The sequence below is a fragment of the Chroicocephalus ridibundus genome, chromosome 6 (genome assembly GCF_963924245.1).
Source record: "Chroicocephalus ridibundus chromosome 6, bChrRid1.1, whole genome shotgun sequence".
In the NCBI taxonomy this organism is placed as follows: Eukaryota; Metazoa; Chordata; class Aves; order Charadriiformes; family Laridae; genus Chroicocephalus; species Chroicocephalus ridibundus.
The window spans coordinates 15,413,305-15,434,110 of NC_086289.1; the positions used below are offsets into that span (position 1 = coordinate 15,413,305).

At 39.2% G+C, this 20,806-nt stretch overlaps 1 protein-coding gene across 11 annotated transcripts in view; it reads left to right on the forward strand.

The window, feature by feature from the left end:
• The window catches only part of BTRC (beta-transducin repeat containing E3 ubiquitin protein ligase), a 124,247-nt gene that overhangs the window by 9,073 nt on the left and 94,368 nt on the right, over positions 1-20,806 (forward strand). For 3 of the 11 annotated variants that reach the window (XM_063337586.1, XM_063337590.1, XM_063337588.1), the window contains exons 2-4: positions 3,708-3,794; positions 7,774-7,842; positions 19,126-19,233. The exons of 2 other annotated variants lie outside the window; for them this stretch is intronic. In XM_063337586.1, the coding sequence (XP_063193656.1) occupies positions 3,708-3,794; positions 7,774-7,842; positions 19,126-19,233 (264 nt within the window). The remainder of the gene's footprint in view (positions 1-3,707; positions 3,795-7,773; positions 7,843-19,125; positions 19,234-20,806) is intronic. 6 more of the 11 variants (XM_063337592.1, XM_063337595.1, XM_063337591.1 and 3 more) reach the window with 5 other exon arrangements.

Genomic DNA, 20,806 nt, shown 5'->3' on the forward strand with positions numbered 1-20,806 from the left:
CAGTGAGAGGAAACATCTCCATATGGGATTGGAACAGGTTTTGTGGAGCATGGGTTCAAGTCTGCTATTGGCAGTCCCTAGACTACTGTCTAGTCCCTTTTGCAAGCTACTCAAAGCAGTTCTTACGTGAGTAGAATTTTCTTTGCTATGCCAAATTTGACTACTTTGAAAGCTAGAATCCTCATTCTTATTTTCTAGCTTAACTTCATTCATGGCTAATTCATTCTCATTTGTTCTTCTGCCAATGTTGTCCTTGAGCTTAAACAGCTCTTCTTGCTCCCTTGTGTTCATCTGCATATATTTGTGGAGAGCAATCATATTCTCCTCTGAGCTGGATCTGGTCAGGCTAAACAAGTTTTTGGGTTGTTTTTTTTTGTTTGTTTGTTTGTTTTTTTTCTTCTTTCTGTCTTAAGACATTTCCTATAACTCTTGACCACCTTAGCAGACCTTTTTAAATAGCTACAGAATTTGATTAATCTACCTGGAACATGAGTGACCAGAGCTATACAGAATGTTCCAGGAAAAGTTTTATTTTTTCCTTGCACAAAAGCAGTAATACTATTTTTTTCTCTTCTGGGAATTTTTCACTTGGTACGATATCCTGTAGTAGTATTTGCCATCTTCATGGCTGCATCTTATTAGTGAACCATCCTTAGCTAATGAGTGACATGTCCCAGGACCTCTTTCCCTCTTCTCAGTTACTGAGTCCCTACTTTATAATGGAAATAATGTTACTTTTTAATTTAATTACATCTGTTGTTGGTTCTGTTACCCAGGTCTTCACGATGCTGTGTTCTATGTATTTATGATGTCTTTTTGTCTTCAGACAATTTCATTAGCACATTAGTAATTCTTGGGGTTTTTAGCCATTAGTGAGAATATTTTAACATTACTTTCAAGATTAGTAGTGGATTTCAACAAGGATCAATATCTGTACAGCTTGATGGTTCCTTTTTCAAAATAACCTGTGATCCTCTACCCTTTTTAGTTTCTTATCCTCCTTATAACTCTGGTATTAATCCTAATCCTCTCCATTTTAACTAGTAACTTCCTACAAGTCATCTATCAAATGCTTAACTACTTCTAATTTGTCTGGACTTCAGTGATCTTCTTAAAGAAGAAGATTGGGTTAGTCTAGCACTAATTCTAATTTGTTCTAAATTGGGAGTAGATTTACTTAGGCCTCATATGGTGACTGCTTCGTTTTGGCAATAGCTATTAGTGCTCAATCTCAGTAGTTTGCCTTTCTTGGGAGCCAGGACATACTGTTTGTCTGTTGGTGTTTTGGGCTCTTTTGGGTTTTAACGGTTGGCCGGTCAGTTCTGCAACATTCTAGGCTCATTCTGGTTAGTCTTCTTAGAGGTACTTGTTCTGCATGGGGATGCTGCCACAGGCTGCCCCTTGGGTATCTTCAGCTGCTTCTGTTGCCGTGGCTTCATTCTTGCATCATAGTCCTCCAAGACAGCAGGCTTCTTTGGAACCTCTTGTTGTAAGGAGGAGTCTCCTCTGGTTAAGCCAAGCAAAGGAGCATTTGCATCTTGTGCCAGTCTCAAGGAGTTGGGAACTGTCATAGAGCTGAAATCAGAACAGGGTATTTAGATCAGTAAAGGAAATTTAATATATCTCAGTAAGTACTCAGGGCAATTAGTTACGAATTCCAAGTTACTTATGATGGGTGAGTAGGTCGCACATTGTAATTGTAGCACAGCGCTTTGGGAGGAAAATGAATTGGGATAGAATGGCCATTCTGCAAATAGGAAGTTTTTTGGTTGTTTTATTGACCAGGAGAATGCTTGGCTTGAGTGCTGGAGTCTGCTCAGAAGACGAGAGCTCGCTAGCTAAACAGAAAACGTGATGGTTGAGTGCAGGAGTCTGCTCTTGAAAGCATGTCCATTTCTTTAGGAAAAAAACCCCAATATTCCTCTGGCAAATTTTTCTGCTTAATGTGTGAACTGCAGATTTCCTTCCAGGATACTTGCCACAGACCTCTAGCCCATCTCTTCTGCATGCTTTTTCGTATGCTACCTAAAACCCAGCAGGAGATGAGGAAGATGAAAGTTAGCACTTTTTCTGATTTTACTGATTATGGAGATCGTAGTTTTCCAGACTTGTTAATTTTGTTTACCTTGGCTGTCATTTTTTTTTTGTCAACTACAGAATTTTCTATTTCTTGATGCTCTGAGTCTCAGTGAAAAATGAGAATCCAGGTGTGTTTTCTGACTCTTCTCTGGACAAGACAAGATACTTAAAAGGCATCAGCTTCGTTTTATTGATCTCTAGACAAGCTTCCAGCTTTCTGTTTTATACATAATGCTTGCACTGGGGATGCTGCTGTTCGTGTTGGATACTTACATGGCACAAGTTCAGACAGTAGCATGTGAAATATAGCTTCTCTTTTCTTCACCGCAGATCTTGCAGTCTTGAAGGAGGCTGAATATAGGACTTGAATTTCCGACTTAAAATGTCAAGTGGTTGTGAAATCGAGCATGTTTTTACTTATGGGCACGAAGAGGATCTCTTTGCACTGCTATAGTAGGCATGTTCACAGAGCTTGCTGTTACTTTGTCCAGAGATTAATGGGGTGCTGTCACAGGTCTCCGTTTGGTCTTGAATACTGCAGCTTAGTATTCTTCTGAGCCCTTAAGAAGGTATCCAGGTGTTTCATGTTACAAAAGTAGTTTTCCTGGTAGCTGCTGCTCTTGCAGTGTATAAAAAATTGTGCCTTTTTATCTGTCAAGGAGTATCAATAAACGTTCTCCAGTAGGAGTTGTTTTGGAGCAGATCCTGGTCAACATAATCCAAACAAATTCACTAAAGTAGCCATGTTCATCGCGTGTGGTGAATTCGTTAAGTTTGCAGGCAGAGTCAGAGCCTACTGTTCAAGAGTGCCATGTCCTTCTGAAGGAGTTTGGATCAAACTCTTGAAATGGGATGGTCAACCAACTCAGCGTTCTTTCATTCCTTCTACCAAATTTTACAAAGAGCACGCTTAAATATTGTCAGATTATGGTCTTGAAATCGGAGCCCTCATGGTTTTCTCTCTTGATAATAATGAAAGATTTTGAAATCTTGTCTTTGGTTTTGTTGAATTGGAGTCCACAGATCTGACTGTGCTTTATTTTGAGTACTGCTTTCGACAGGGGAGTAAGGTATCTGTTGGGGACCATGAATTTGTATATTCTGTAGTGGGAATTCAGTTTATTGCTGTAATGCATACAAACTCATTGACAAGTTCTAGGCCACAGGGGATATTTTCCTTTGCTGTGGAAGTCATCTCAACTGGACAGTCTTCAGTGCAACTGGCCAAGCCCTCCCGGGTCAGTGACTGACAGATCTAATTCTGCCTTTGTAGCCAAGAGCCTGTTAGTTAATGGAGTCATGAATATTGTTACTCAGAGGCAACCTTCAGCTTATTAAAATGCATTATTCCTGTTCTTTACTTGATATTTATCAAACAAGTTGTTATATCTAATGAATGCAATGTTATCGTCAAATAAATACTGTGTGTAGATCATAACTTAAAAGGAATGAAAATGTAAGTAGCTTCACTGTTGCCTTGCAGTGACAGAGAGAGATGGGTTTAGCTTGCGTGTTTAAATCGTATGTGATGGAAACCCAGAGTGAATGCCCTCTCTGAGGGAAAAGGAAGCATTATGGGTTATATGATCAGATTCATAAGATCCTTAGTGCATATATATTTCATACAGGTCTCAACTTTCCCCCTGCCCCCCCTTCCTTCTTACATGGAAGCAGATGAAATGGAGAAGCAGCAGTACTGCCTTGCAAGTACCATAGTAGGTTTCCTTTTATAATTATCACTCTTGACATATTTATCCTTTCTTATGGAAGTGAAGATGCAGATATTTAAGAACCCTTCTTGCACAAAAAAGCCCAATTTCCGCTCAGTACTTAATTAGCACTTGTTTATGACACGGCATCTGATTTGATTTTCAAAACAAATTGCACAGTAAAGAGGCTGATATTTAAACTGTATAGTAACCACAGCTCCAGCTGTGACTCAAATATTGTAAGCCTTCAGGGGTTGTGTTTAGGCTTAGAAAATAGGAACTCAGGCCTGTAATTAAACGTCCTCTAAAAATCAGCCTTTGTAGGGAAGGGAAGAGGGGTACCACTGAATTTTAAATTACTGACTTGTTCTCAGAAATCATTCTGTTGTTCTAGGCCTTGCTAGGGACTGCAGAAATCAAATGGATTAAAAATCGGAAGAGTAGATTACTAAAGGAAAAAAGTCGGGTTGCAGAAAAAGAGACGAGCAAAGTAAGCTATTCTGGCTCATGGGTTTATAGACAGTTACGATATATATAATGATATAATTTAATATATGGGTAATATATAAGTTCTGTGGCCACCAAAAGACTAAAAAGAAAGTAGGCATTTCATACCGGGTAAAATTGCATTTCAGAACTGTGAATAAGTCGCTGATGGTTATTAGCCATCTGCAGTGATGGAAGGCTCATTTTTAAAGCAAGTCTTCAATAATAAACGTGGATGTCTTGGAAAAGGAAGTTGTTAGGGTTGTATTACAAGTTAATCACTCACCTAGATAAAAATGTGAAATATTCACAAAATAGCGTGATAGAAGTTAACAGACAGAGTGCTTTCAGAGTTACTTTTTGAGGTGGCTGTTGGAAGAGAGAGGAAAATTACCAGTCTGACTTCTAGTCACAGAAAATGCTGGAGCAGATGCTAAGAGAAAATAAATACTGCACTTACGAATGATATTGAACCATGAGCATAAACGGTGTGTGCTCATGAAAATACAAAAATGAGTAGATCTTGCTGGGCAATTAATTGTATTGCTGATGGAATTGCCTTGAATGGATCATAATCGTGGAATATTTTAGTAATGATTGATAAAATAATACAGCTTTCAAACAAGGCAGTTGTCTGTGTCCCAAATCTTTTAAAGGCTGGGGGAAGAGGGGCAATTTTTTATTTTTTTTTTTTTTTTAAGTTACCAAGCATGTATGAGGAGTTCTTCATTAATTTTGCAGTTGCATGTCTGTTGTCATTCAGACACTGAAATTTGAAAAGTTTTAACCAGATGTACTTATTTAATTGCTTGTCTTTGCTGAAGGAAACATTCCTGGGGGTCACTTACTATATGCCTCAGAGAACCACGGAAATTTAAAATTTAGGAGGTTGGTTGTAAAAGTTCAGACAGTGGTGGGTCTGTGTGCATTAAATGCTGGTAAACGAGAGCTACAGAGATTTTAATTAAATTACGCTTTTCTATCAGTGCTTGAATTTGACATGAATGAGGGCTCGCTTGTGCAAATATCCCACTGTAATGGTATGAGCAGCAGTATGAGGGTAATGACATACCTTGTACTGATAAAATTTGCTTCTCTTCTGTATAGTGTATTTACCTCTTAGATGAGAGTAAGCTTATCAAATGTAGAGGAGACATACTTTGCTGAGGGGATTTTGCAAGTATGGTGCTGAGGGATGGGTGATGGGTCTTTGTTTCTACTATTTGTATATTTAACTTATCAGCATTGAAAAATAAATCAAATTTACAGTAGTTGCTAATCTGCTGGAAGTCCTGATTACTTTTATTGCTAATACTCGGGGAACTTTATTTTGAAGTCACAAAGAACTTGTGCTGCTAAGAGTTGTCTAAGTAGAAATAGTGTTATCTTTGATACTGGAGAGACTTTTGCATGAGAGTAATCCTGTTGATGGCAATAGATCTAGTAATATCCTTATGTATTTGCAGGACCAGGGTCTTCAAATTAAATGGTTTAAATCAGTGCCTTAAATCAATTACTCAAACTACTCTGGACTGATGGGCATTACAAATGTTAAGCAGCCTGCTGGTCCTAAGAGAAAGCTTCACTGTGATCCTTTAATTTGTAGGTTAAGTGACAGAAACAGAAAGAAATGAAGTCATTTTTCACAGATTTGTTGTGTGAACCTGGGCAGATCAGAGACTGATATTCACGTCTCTTTACTCCCGATGCTGATTTCAAAAGGTTGTTATTTCTGCTTGTTTATGAAGGCTCTTTTTTTCTTGAGAAGTATACTGAGCTGGGATACTTTGAAAAAGCAGCCCAAACACTTGAGCCAGAAGTAAAACGTGGGTTTCTATAGCGTTCTTGCTAGATACGTAGGACTTCATATAGTTTCTTCCATTTTCAAAGCACGTAGAAACGTCAGCAGTTCCTCTCAGCAAACCTGTGAGGTGGGTTAAATGAGTGTTGTCCTCGTTTTACAGTAGTAGAGAGACCAACCACCCGTGAGGTTAATGCTGAAGTAAGGATTAGGTCTTGGAGCATGATGCTTCTAGCTGTGTGAGGAGTCCCCTAAAAACATAGTTTGTTAATGTGTTAAGCATTGCAAGTCCAAACTCAGCAGGTGAATGCAGTAACCAGATATACTTGACTTTAATTTATCAGCACAATGGTGGTTATTATAATTCATGTTTAACTGAGATTACTGTCTAGGACACCAGGGCATAATCTTGCTACTGCTTTGAAAGATTTAGGAGGATTTCAATTTGAACTGGAGAGAAGCAAAAATAACTAATGTTCAAAGTATATTGTGAAATCTTGCATGTGTACTTTTCTTTAGAGGCGAGATTTTAGTCTGTTCTAGGACTCGTTTTAGTTTCAAATTCCAAGGCTGGACTACTGCCCCACCATAGCTGTGAAGGTTCGTCATTTGGTGGTGACACGTTTTTCCTCTCCAACCAATTGTCTTTTTTAGTGTTACAAGTACCAAGGTGGACACAGTTTGTACAAACTAAATATTGTGCTGACACAAGAACAAATGGGGGTAAACTCACCTTGAATAGAGCCATTCTGAAAATGAGAAAGGTTTTTCCAGCCTTCCAGGAGTGATAGGGGCACGCATGTGCTGGTTTGGTGGTACAGTGAATTAAGAAAGGGATTGTGAAGTAGTTTCCAGGAGTAAGAAAGAACTCTGGAATCAGTGTCTGTGGATGTCCTGTCTCATTCTGTTCCTTAGATGTAATTTTAATTTCTAAGCATCTCTTTTTCGTATGTTTTTGGAGGGGGGGGACAACAGTTGAATCCATTTGATTGTGAGAATATCGTTGAACTGCAAATGAATGTCATGGCAGGCATTGTTTCATTTTTTTGTTCCATACTTTTTTCTAGCTTATATATGTTTTGTGCTTCCAGAGCAATTGAATATCTTGCCTTTTCCTCGACCCGATAAAGCATGAAAACAATAAATGGGGAGGAGATTCTATTTGTCTATCAGTTTGAGGCATAATTTAAGGCTGTGTGTGAGCAAAGCTTCCTGTTACCTTGGTATTAAGGCTGCACCTCTTCAGGGGTTTTCATGTTGTCCAATGTCTGGTCTGACCATGTTGGGGATGGTGACTGTAAAAACACTCTCATAGCTTGACTGCTGCTGTTTTGACACCATTTAGCTTTATGTAGTGGCAAAAGCAATAATGACCATTAGTCTCTGCTACTGCACCCACCACAGAGGCTATGCTTATCCAACTGCATTTGTGTGGAAATCTTAAAGAAATACCTATGTATACTGAGTTGAAATATAAAATGATGGAGACCATAAAAATTGTGTTGGCTTTATTAGAAGAGTGTTCTTAAAGCAGCTGATATCAGAGGAGTAAACAAGAACTAACCTGGGGACTAAACCTTCATATGTGGCTTAAAAAAAAAAAAAGTCTGCCTTGTTTAAAATGCTCCAGAATTTAGACTTAGGTTAGCTAGGTCCCAGTGTAAAAGGAGGTCTCTCTTTATGTCTATTCTCTCCTAGCCCCGAATACACATGCCAAAAGATGGATTCCAACTTATATCTTCTGGATACCAAGCATGGCTAAAGCAGGTTGGACTGTATTATTGTTATTCATCTCATGTGAGGGACCGTGTTGGACACCTGTGCTTGTCTCATTAGTGAAGTACATAAATGAGGGTGTAATGAAGTTACAGTGCCATGTTAGCTGATACCCCTCATAGCCATCACTGTTTTGTGTTTATGCATGCTGTGTTTGTATAACATTTTCTCACCAGTCTTATGAATGTGCACTTCCTGTAAATAAAAGTTCAAAATGCAGTCACCTGAAAGCGAAAAGGGTCAGCGTCTGAAAAGAAATCTGCAACAACAGCTTGAATTACAGAATTAAAATGGGCCTTCAAACACAAAGCTGCATGGTGGTGGTGCTGGTAATAATGGGGAGGCCACTGGGTTAAAACTCCGGAGAATTGCATCTAGCGTCTAATTCAGATCTGCCTGGGTGAAACAAGTATGGACACTTACTCACATCACATAACAATTGTGCAGTTTGACACAGTCTGACACTGTGGGGAGTCCCCACTCGGAAGTGGCCTAGTGCTATATTACTCTGGCTATTATTAAAGGCCAGGCTTTAGATGTCTCAGCAGTCTGCCTCTGGCAATTGCTGTCAGCTTTTCACTTTTGTGAGTGAAAAATCTCCCTTCAGAAAAAATAGCTTAATTTACAAATTGCCTGTACAAATCTCTTCTCTCATGAAGATACACATATGATGAATCCTGCATCCTTGAGAATACATGGCTTAAAGTTGCTGTTTTTGTAGAAAGCCAGAATGATTGTGTTGTTATGGCAACAAAAACTGGAAATATGGAAACAGCACAGATAAGCTGCATCCTGTTGTCGTGGCAACTGGAGTTGTGAAATGATGAAACATGGTGGTGAAGGGATCTATGGTACCGTGAGCCCAACAGAAACAAAGAGCCAAGTCACTTGAGCAGAGTGGGAGAGAATTAAAAACAACAGCAGCAAAACCCCTTAAAACACACGAGTTTCATTGCAGGTACTAACATGATGGCTTTGATTCTCTCCAGTCTTCTCTCAGTATCTTACAAGTAGTAAGTAGTAACTTGTTTGTGCAAGTTGCTTACTGCTGTCAGCTTCCATTGACTTCTGTGAAACTGAGAAGAGCTTGAACACCTCTAAGATGATGGACATCGAGTCCTGAATTATATTTGCAAACCATTTCTTTGGATGAGTGATGCGTTGCAAAGGTGAAGTGTGCTTTGGAGCTTCTCCCCGAGACCATTTTTTCCTCTCTCTCTTCAAGTCCACACTAGTGAAGGTCAGCTCTGGGACATTGAAGCTGATGTTTTCTTGATTTAAACTTTGCTGAGCTGGAGGCAAGGTGTCTCAGAGGAATCTCAACTCTGCAATTATCGTCTCATAGAGCTCAAGTTTGTTGACCTATGGGGCATGGTATCAGTTTCTATTTCTTATGTGGTGGGGTTGGGAGAACAATAGGAAAAGGATTGTCTGGCTGGTCTGTTTTTCTTTTACTTCTGAGGCAACCAGACCTGCATCTGTTCTTGCTACGTTATGTTGCCAGTGCTCTGATGCAGGTGGGGTATATGCTTTTTTGTCTATGAAAAATACTGGAGGGGGGAACCCCAAATGCTCAGTGAATTTTCCAAGGAGACTTTCACGTTAGGCAATCTCAAATAATAGAAGAACTTAACACTTTTTAAAAAATATTTTTCTGTGTGGCTGCTTTCCTTTTGATTTTTAGTTTACTGTTATTGCTGCTAAAGTCTTTATCTTAAATCCTCTTACTCCTCCTTGATCCAAGGAAAAGTTATAAACCTGAGCTTGTGTCACCAGCAGATGCTGTCATGGAAATAGCTTTGCTATTTCAATTTCAGTGCTGTGATTTCACCACAGGAAGTATATGGGTAAGGGAGTTGATACAGAGGGTGGAAACTTTTGATCAAAAGAAAGAGCTCTCATGAGAGCCAGAGAAGTTAAATTTTTTTGAGGCAAGACTGATTTGATGTAGGATATATACCAAAGGTCCTATCTGTAGGATTCTTTAAAGCCATATATTGGAAAGAAAGCCACTTCTGATGTATTTATAAGTAGTAATCTACATGTGCATCCAGATGGAATAGTGCCTGTGCATCAGGTTCATCCTCCTGGTGTCTGTGTTTTTAACAGGATCCTAACGTAATGATTTTTTTTTTTTCCCCCGCCTCAGCATAGCTGGGTATTGATCTGCTGCCTGACTTATACAAAATGTGAAAAGTATCCCAGTAACACATTGTATTAATGTGGGCTAAAAGCAGTTTATATTACAGATGAGGTGGAGGAAGATGGAGTTCTGCAAGACTGGACACATACTATAAATATCCATAAAACTGACAATTTTATCTAAAAACAGTGCTGGCTGGATTTGCGTATTTTCAGCCTACTTAAACTGCAGATAATAGTTGAACACTACCTGAGCATGGGTCGCCCACACTGATGCCATTACCCTCTGGCCTTTAATGGCAGGTTTTTATATTTAATGTTGCTGTGCGGCAGTGGAGAGCTGTATTGTGTTCCTATGTGGGCTAAGGGAAATACAATACCAAAGGCCAGAAATACGTGTTGCTTTAAGAATAGCATTTGAAGTAACCTGCAAAGCTGTCTGTACTCTAGCTCTTTCCTGGGAGTTTCTCTTTCACAAAAAGGCAAACGCCTACAGTTAATTTATTCAGCCTTGATCTTCATTTAAGCCTTTTCTTTGAGTGGCAGCGTTGTGCTGCTGGCAGTCCGCAGCATCCCATCACCTGGGGGCTGACCCTTTGAAGACAAGCTGCGATTGACTTCTGAGGGGAGGAAGGGGGGAGAATGTTTGTGTATAAATATGATCAATAGACATGACGTTCCAATTCCTATATTATATTGATCATCTTCTATGATTTAAGCCAAGCTGTGTAATTGGGCAAATTAAGCTCTTAATTAGCTGAAACACTTACAAAACATTATTTTGATTACAGAAACAGGGAAGTTAAAAGTATCATTTTAGGCGGCTTGTGAAACAGGGTAATTCAGCGTTAAAGTTAATCCCTCCCCTTCGCATACTATTGTGAGCGAGTATGCATCACATAGCATATGTAATATAATGCACTCATCTGAGCCTTTCTGCCTCCCACCGTCTTTTGGAGTAGAATTTTTAGAGCCAAGTTATAAACCTGTAAATATGTTTTATGCTGGAAATTCCTGGTGCTACCTTAACTAGATTGGTACCAGCAAAGGCCAGTATAATCAAAACAAGGCACTTCAGATATTAATGGTCTGCACTTCAGTCAAGTCAGCTGGAAAAGAGAGTGTAAAAACCAGGATTGTAGTGAAAACAGGATTCTTCCACTAGAATTGCACTTTCCTAGGAGAAAGATGCAATGATTCTGGAAATATTTTGGTTTTGTAATTTTGTCATTTAGCATATCCTCCTTAAATTTTAAAACATATATTCTATTTTCAGTGGATTCATATGCTTTTTACAATTCAGATACTAATTCCTTGGGTGGAAAGTAGAAATAAGCTTTCTTTCTGCGGTTTGTTATTAATACTTGGCAGTTATATAGTACTTTAAGAATGCAAAGTGCTATGCAGACATATCAGTTATCCTTGAAACACTTCTGTGTGGTAGGTGCATAACATAACAATAATCCTGAGAGATTTTATGGAATTAAATGAAACTAGAAATGAGGGAAAATCTAGTGAAGCCTCCATTTTATCTTTCCACCAGTGTAGGTTTGTTCTCTGTAGTTTGTGTGATGGAAATCTAGACTGGAGTCATAGAAGTGTCCCAAGCTGAAGAGGTTTCAACCCATTTCTGGTAGGGTTGGGTGTTTTCTTAAAGCCTCGTGGTTGTTCAGGTTCAATGATGGTTAGACAGTTGGTATATTGCTCTTCCTGCTTTTTATTATAAAGGTGATGATTCACTGTTCTCTTCTTGGCTTGCTGTTGTTTCAGTTTTTGGGGTTTATATATCAGAACTTCATAATTAAGGACACCCTCGGTCTCTGGCACCTCTCTCAGGCAGGGTAGTTCTGTTGTCCTTGCTGTGTGGATGCAGAACTGAGATGCCATGTTACTCTGCCCAAATTCATGCAGGATGCCTATGTCAAAAAATTAGATTTCTCTCTTATGGCATAGTAAGATTTTAACTACGTTTTGTCACTTACGAAAGAGCCTAATGCTCTTGGTCTTGTAAGATCTCCATTTTAAGCCTTCAGATAGTTTTATGCTTTAGACTTTGGTGAGATTGCTTTTAGTAAGTTTGGGTAGGGCTTGCTTTTAACACCACCATCTTTGGTGTGTGTTTAAAGAAGCGCACACAAGTCTCTGCATGTTATACCCCTTAAAGAAGGGTATGGCATCTGAATTTAAAGCTCTGCAGGTACACTGGTTTAGACTTATCAGCTTCATGGATTAAAGAGATATAACTTATGAAAACATCAGTATTGTCTAGTTCAGATACGATCTGCACAAGTTCCCTCAAGCACTTGGCAAATGAGGATCTTCCCCTATACATGGGAAGTTGGCCCCTTTCTGGGGCGTGTAACTTCTGTTGATCTGGAATCCCTTCGGTAACCGCTCTTGGGGAAAATAAACTTCACAAACATTTACCTAAGAGCTGTGATTTGATCCTCCTGGATCCCACTCAGGTAAGAAATTATTTGGATAATCTGAATATGTAAACTCTTTTCTATGTCCCTTATCTTTGTTTAAGAGTACCTAGTGAACTGGAATGTCTTGTAAAAGGTTACTGTAAGCTAGGGAGTTACCAGAAGATTAGCGTTTGCATATCGTGTACAGTAAGGAAAACTTACTGAGCAATTACATGAAAAGTTGGAGGCTGAAGGAAAAGGAATTGTTTACAGCGGTTTGAGCTGTGTGTGCACAGCAAAACTCGCAGAATGCGGTAACCCCCTGAGCCATAGGGTGAAGGGGAAAACTGCTGTGCTGAAGTCAGTGGTCTGTACCACGATATGAGGTACGGTATTTCCTATGTTTGGAATCTAGGAAGGGTGTTATAATTGAACCCTGGTAGCATGTTTCAGCCTCTGATTTGCGAGATGTAATTGTTTTGAAGATAGATCCTACGGTTGTCCCAGGAACATATTCTCAGCTTTCCATAAGTGGTATTGGGTTGCTTGATTTGCAGTTTGTGAAAATGCTCTGCGGGTCTTTAATATGATAGCTCAATTACTTTTGTTATAGTAAAACAGGAACACAAACCACTTTTAATCGTCCCCAAATATGCTTGTGGAAATGTGACAAAAATGAGCGCAATAAATGCTGAGAGAAGCATTGGTTATGATGGCAGCTGCGTGTTGCCCTTCATGATTCTGGTGCAATATATGCCAGGGGGACAACCTGACAGTTTGTGGGCTCATTGAACCCTGGGAGATCCTTCCCATGGTCACACTCTGAGGAGTACCGTATTGCCTCTTTATTTTCTAAATCTATCTTCTTACCATAGAAAGACTTTCAAGAAAAACTGCCAGTGACAAGGGAAGTCAGAATTATCTTGCTTTAAGTGCAGGGACAGTGGTCTGGGTTGTAAGGACGTGTAAACTCTAACTGTATGGGTTTTGGCCATTGTTTTTGGCTTAATTAAGACTTACAGTTTTTAACATTTTTCTTATTTTCAAATGAAAACAGCCAAAAAACTTTTGGAGAAAGTTATAAAAGTATTAATTTGCTCTGAGCCATGCTAGTCTCTTTGGTAAGTTCATAATTAGGCAGGATTTCTTTTTTTTTTTAAAATGGGTATTCTTGTCTCTCAGGTATATAACTGCTCCATAACTGGTAAATCTGTATTCATATGTTAGGGTTTCTAAAGGCATATTATTTACACAATTCACTAGAATGACTCCTTTGAAAGCTGGGTGGCTCTCTCATGTAATTATGTATATAGTATGCCTTGTGTATCCACTGTTGGGATGGGGGGGAAGAAAAGAAAAAAAACAAAGCCCCACAAAAATACTACTAAAAAAAAAAAATAAAAAAATATTCTCATTCCGTTTTTTGCAGTTTTTTTTTAAGTTGTATCATATACTTTTTTCTCAGGCAAGAAGCCTATATGATCAAGTGCTACCCAAGCTAAAAAATGAAATATGTATGACAGGTTTTTTAATTGTAAGAGTACACAAGGTGCACTGGGAATTTATTTTCTTTTTTTATACCTATATCATGTATATTTAATCAAACAGAACACCTCTCTGGACAGTAGAGGGAAAAATAGGAGACACGTTTTCATTTTTATGTATATGCGGGAGGTTGAAAGGATGAAAAGTGGATCAAAGAAAGGAACCAAAATCACTTTTTAGGCAGAAGTAAATTTCTGGAATTGTTATTAAGTTTCATGAGACCAGCATTTGTAATGTAAATAGCAGCTGCCTTATCTGATATGTTTCATACAACGTATTGCATTCTGTGGTGACGGAATAGTGCAGGCTCCACACAACGCGAAAGTGATGTGTGTTTATATTTTTGGCATTGGCTTAGTTAAATATAGGGCCAAAAAAAAGTATAAGTGGGATTGAAAAGCATTGGGGTTTCTTCTCACATTTCTTGTATTATATTATAAAAATAATTGTGGGTATTAGGAATCCTAGTAACATCTGAGCATGTGTTTGATAAAGCGTTGTAAAGGACCAAAATTCTGAAGGCACATTTCCTGAGAATTAGTTTTTAGAGAGCATGCTGGGAACAGTACTGCCAAAGAGACTTTCAGGGAGGATTGTACTTGCCAGCCATCCCATACTCGCTTTCTTAAGTGAGGAAAAAAAGAGGTCGGAAAAGATCTGTCTCCTCATATCAAGCTCAAGTCTGGTGTGTATAGTTTTAATACCCTTCAGAGCATCCCTTATGTTTTATCTGTTCCCGTTTGGGTGGTAGAATTTCTAGCACTTCTTTTCCCCCTCTTGTCCATGTTTTTTTAATAGTTACAACTTCTGTTTCTGTTTTTCTTTGTACAGCCTTATCCAGTTCCTTGGCTTATGATCAGCGGGACCAACCAGAAAAAGGCCCCTTTCTCTCAGTTTTTATCTCTTCAGATCTTGTTGACACGTGTCGTATTCTATTTATGCTCCATAATGAAAATATTGGGTGAACAGGATCTTAATTCCCACTTCCCAAGAGAAGGGGAAATTGTTACTGGTTTATCTTCAGAGTTCAACTGCATAAAGCACTGGACGCTGTACTAGAAGGGAAATAATTCAGAACTAGGAAAGGGTTGAAATAGATGCGGTTAGCAGCTAAAATGAGTATTGTACAGTTGACCAAAAAACAGCCTTTGGAAAAAATTGAGTTTCCTTTTTTGGCTTTGCCACTAACTTGTGAAGATGGGCAAAAATATGTTAGGTTACCTGTAAATCAAAGGCATTTTAGGCACGCATATTATCATAAGATTGAGTGCAGGCTTCAGGCAGGGATAATAGGTTATTACACTTTATTATGTTAAAATGCACCACAGTTAAAGATAGTAATTCTGTACTACTGTCTAACTAATTTCTCCAAAGTGTTTATAAAGAAAATATCCTTAAACTGTTGTTTGGTTATTTTTTCTTGTTTTTCTTGTTTTACAGTGAGTTCAGTATGGTGAGCTTGTGCTTTCACACCTGTGCACTATAGCTGTAAATTGTAGTAGTCCAAGAAGTTCTGGGGTTTTTTTTCTCCATGTAGAGCCAGTTAGTTTTACAGGACAAGGTGATATATTTCTGACCTGTAACACAATTTACTAAAACTGCGTTAGTTACCCCTAGTATATTGTATTTGCTGAAGGACTAGAAGAGAACAAATTTGATAAAAAAAAAAAGTCTGAAATGGTAATGTATAATCTTGTAATGCAATAGCAGATAAAGTAAATAACCAATTTTTAACACTGGCAAAAATTTAGCCATTGAGTGTGTATTGAGATTTGTCTTTAGGACATCAAATAATTGGAAGAGAGGGTAGGCTATTAGAGGCAGAACATCTGACGTAGTCAAAAATGTTCTTGCGGTATAGTTACAATAATAATTGAATAGGTTAAAATACGGCTTCCCTTCAGCTCACGGTTACTGCCCACTCAGCTCAGCAGTGACTGTGAATGCTTCTAGCCTATTTTAATTCAAAATAAGACAAGCCCTTTTTAATCACCAGTGGAGCAGCTGGTACCAGCCTCTGTCAGGAGGAGGATGCTGGTCTTGTTTGAAACTGTATTCCTTGTATTTCCTTAGTGGGAGAATGTATCTCGGAGTTCAGGGAATGGGACTTAAAAATCAGTTGGAAAAAGAAATTGTGTTTATTGTCAAATAATTCCCTGTCTTATGCCACTCAGTGTGTATTAAAGATATTTAGCTTTTATAAATGAAAAGCTTTGCGTCTCTGGGTCCGAAAGTTGTGCAGACATCGAAACGATTAATGCAATTGGGAGTCAGGAAGGTAGAGAGGCTGCCGCATCCTGGCCCAGTACTTAGCAAGCAATATCAGCGTTCCCATTTGGCTGTAGTCCAAACGCTGTGCCTCTGTATCTTTGTTTTGAAGAATCGATGTAGATTGACTTGAGTTCAGGAGAGGATTTTGTCAGTCAGCTTTCAAGCAGCGAACACTGAGGCCAGTCCCTTGTTTGTGGAGCTGACAGTACAAAAGTGAGTGTTTGACGCGTGGCTTGCTCAGTGGAGGGGGATCGAGGCTGTTGAGATTTTTCAGAGATCAGGCTGTAAATGAAGTTGTTCTGTTGGGTCACTCATCTGATTTACACACAAGCTGTTTCTATTGAAGCACCTGGGGCCTTTTGTTCATGCTTGTGAATAAGCCTCTTTCAGTCACCAACAGTAATTTAGCGTCTCTGCTTCCTTCAATAGGTAAAAGGCAAGTACAGGAATGACATTTTCTCCCACACTGTGTACAACTTCACACTTATTTTTTTTTTAAAATAGGTAACAGAACTGTTATCGGTAATATAAATTTTGTTATATACTAGAGCAGATTCAGAAGTCATGTAAGGTGTTGGTAATTTTTTACTGCATGCTTCCTAACTCTGGAATAATACTAAGCAGTGAGAGTGCATGGGTGAGTAACAATACCCTCTGTAGGTGCAGGGAGTTCTGCAGAATAGCCTTCCAATGCTTTCCTTTGTTATCACGGCAACTTTAGAGGAAGACATTTCATTACCTTGCAAGTGCCCTGGCACAATGGAGGGCTGTACCTACAGCTTGTAGTGACTTTCACTTGAGCCATAATCTCATGTAAATTTTGATGCAATTTAAGCTTGCCTTTCCACTGACAGACTGGTTGTCATTTTTCCTGCCTCTGTGTCTTTCCATGCTTTGGTCAGTACAAATATTTAAAGTAACCTCTTTTGTCTTGTCAGTCTAATTTTAATGGCAATCAGTTCTTCATTATTGCAGCGTGAAAACTTGAGTCAGCACGAGGGATGGGAAAGCCCGAGAAGGGGGAATAAATGGCTGGGGCAAGACTTTGATAAGTCTGCAAAACAAAAATAATAACATAATCACCTCATTATTTTGTCTTCTGTTATGAATCCTAGGATAGGTAACGGTAATCAGCTGATAATGACCTAGTGAATTTGCTCTGCATCATCAGAGATACCATGTTGTAGTCAGTCTCCCTTATTACTGTGACATTCTTGAACAGTGATCAAGAACTTTGAGTTAAATAAATGTATTATTTAATCATGGAAATGCTGAAACATAGATGTCTATTTCATATATATATATTTTAAGGCTGATTGTCACAACAGCTTTTAATAGCTGGAGTGATACATATTACATTACAAAGGAAGGATTGCTGGCATTTGGAAGGTTTTTGTATGTGGGAGTTTCTGGGAGGTTAGGATGGCAGACAAGGAAGTATGGCTCAGATTTTTGTTGCTTGTTATAAGACCATGGCTGTAATTTTTTTGGTCTTCAAGAGGGGCATTATCCACAAATTCACGTGATGTGTAATATTAAAAAGTACTCAAGTTCTCGAGTTTCAGTATCTTTGTAAAGAGAAGAGGTTTTTTTTTTTTAAAATGGAAATGAGGGGAGGAATTTGTTTTAAGGTATCATAAACTTCTAGTAATCCCATTTGTAGAGGTTGTGTTCTTCAGCAGTCTTTTAATACTATTTCTGGAACTGCAGTGTAAATGGCAACAAAGTACAGGAAAGAACGTGGTGATAGACAGGGTTAATCTCTCTGTGGCTGTCTGCACAGTACCAGATTATGGATGTTGGTGATCACCTTTCTGCTCATTCAAGGATGGGTTACGTTGCTCCTACATGCTAATTTAGAGCAAGACTGTGCAAGGCTTTCCAGCCCTCTTAAGAGTGGCAAGAAACGGTGACTCAAAAGGCAGCTGTCATTTCATACCCATTCCAGCTGCCCTTTCCACTCAGATTTCCTCCCATCCCCCCTTTACAAAAAGAAGGATGGGGGGGAAGAATTGCAAAAAAAAGAAGAGTTATGAGGGTTTGAAATCTCTAATGTCTTTCACATCCTATGGTTTTCATAGCTGTCTGCCAATTTGAAATATAGTTGGTTTTTCCTGCCTTGCCAGTAATTAGACAAATGCAGCAGTGCTTATGGCATCAAAAACTCCGTGGCTGGTAAAAGCAATTGCTATCATAACGCATCCCTAAATTTAATAGTAGTGGTGTAAAATGAACAAGCAACTCTTATATTTCAGGGGGTAATGGCTTTAACTATCAAAATGGCTAGTATTTTCCTTCATTGGCTGCTTTGGCTCCTTTTTTTGTATTTGTGTTTGGAGGAACAGAATCAATTTATTATAATAATTGGATTGTATTTAACGAATAACAAGGCAAGCAGAAACATGAAACTCCTTTAAAGTGTCACCAAGTTCCTATTCACCTTGGATTGCAAGTTTTTCCTTTTATCCCCTTTACAGACAAAAAACAAACATACAAAACCTTTTCTTTCCCTGCCACTGTTACACTTGAAGTTCTCATTTCCTTTTCTGCTTCCCTTGCAAAATTGCTTGCTTTGTGTTGTGGTTGGAGTGTGGCTGTGCATGGAGAAGAGGTCTGATTAATTGGAAAGAAACTTTTTGTAACTGGAAAAAGACTCACACATTGGTGTAGAAAATTGATGAAAAAGTTACTTTCTTGATCCGTAGTGCCTTTTTCTTGCTACTATGACATCTGTAAAGCTTCTCCCAGGGAATAGACACATCAGGAGTTTGTGTTCTCTGAAAGATGTCTCAGTCTTTAAGGAGAGGTGCAGTTGTGTTGATGCCATTTGGCTAAGCCTTGAAAGTTCCTGTAATCTGTGCCATCCTGTCTCATACAGTCCCATCTCATAGTTGTCCTTTCTCTGCAGTGCTCTATGCCCAGATCTCTGTGGCTGGGCTGCTCCAGCCTGGCGGACAGCATGCCCTCGCTGCGATGCCTGTATAACCCAGGGACTGGCGCACTCCCAGCTTTCCAGGTACTTTCTGTCTCTCCCCCCTCCTCCTTTTCTCTCCATCTGTGTATGTGTGCATCTCCTTCTTTACTTCCTTGCTTGCTTTCCCTCCATTTATTCTGCCTCATACTGTATGCCTCTCCTATGTCATTCACATCTCCTCTGGTATTTAAACCCATCCTGTGTAGATTCAGGGCAGCTCAGTACTGGGGGCATTTCCATTACCTCGATGTAGTATAATTATTTTGTCTAAATTGGCTTGGTACCATCATCTTTTCCATTGGCTTTCGATTGTGTTAAAAATATATCACTTAATTATATTTGGCAAGCAGTATCCATCACACAGTCTCCAATCTGGCTATTCATGCAGTGATTCCCCTCCTATCTAAATTTTCTGTATGCCACTTAGAGGACTGAGGGGGTGGGTTCATTGCCATAGTGATAATTGATGCCAGCATTTGTTTACTTCAGGTTTGTTAGCAGTAGTCTGGACATCTTGACTACAGAAAATTATTGTACAAGTAAGCTGTCAATCAAAAGTCAAATAAAGGAAACCTGTTTTTTCTTTGGTCTCTGAATGTCTTAGATTCAAGGCAGCTTTCTGCCAGACAGGTTTGTTCAGAAGCTCTGGGTGACCAGTGAATCTCTACAAAATGCCTGTGGGTAGAGAATGAGGCAGCTATTGGCTGAGCATCTAGAAACCTAGACAGGGCTCTCGAGATCATTGCAAGCATTTTACGATGACGTGGCTATAACCAGGAGAGCAGCAGAGGCTGGACTGCAGAGATGTTATGTTCATGTTGGATACTCTGAGATGTTCTCTGTGAACTGCAGTGTCTGAGGCACCTCAGGAATATCTCTGTAGATTGCATGTTCATTGGAGTTTGTGGTATCAGGAATGGTTACTTCAAGGTTTATGCTGCTGGATTATGCTGCTGTGGACCTAATCTATGGCAGAGAGTTTTATTCACCAGCATCTTGTAAAACCAGACATAATGAATAAGCTAGAATCTTTCTGAAATTTTCAATCATTTTGGTGAAAGCTCATTACCTGCCTCTAAAGCACGCAGCATGCAAAAATTATTTGGAATTTGTCTTCTTGCTCCCAGGGCCAGGAGAGCACTGTGGAAATAATCCTTGCAGGCTCAGGGGAGGCTTAAGCGTCTTGCATCATTTTGCTGCAGCTCTTTTTGCTGACCCAGCAGTAGCACTGATGGACTCTGGAAGGTGTCCTGCCAGGCCTCCTTTGCTGAAGCAAGCTTTTAGCAGAGCTTTCCGTGGGGGAGGGGGAAGACGACTTTTTATTAGTCTAAGAGGACTCTGGAGACAACAGGCAGAATTCAGACTCCTACTTCTAGTCCTGATTTGCATAATTTGACTAAATCGGATGGGCCTCATTTTTGGGCTTTCTGCTGTTGAATAAATCTCAGATCTCTTTAAGATCAGGTTTTAGAGAACCTTAGCAGTATATGGAAAGCGATTTATAAACTCAAATTGGACCTCCTTTCTACTTGGATTATTTTTGATTACTCTGAATAAGCATATATTACAAAGGGGAAGGGAAATTAGCCTCTTTTAGCTCAAGATGTTCTTGCTA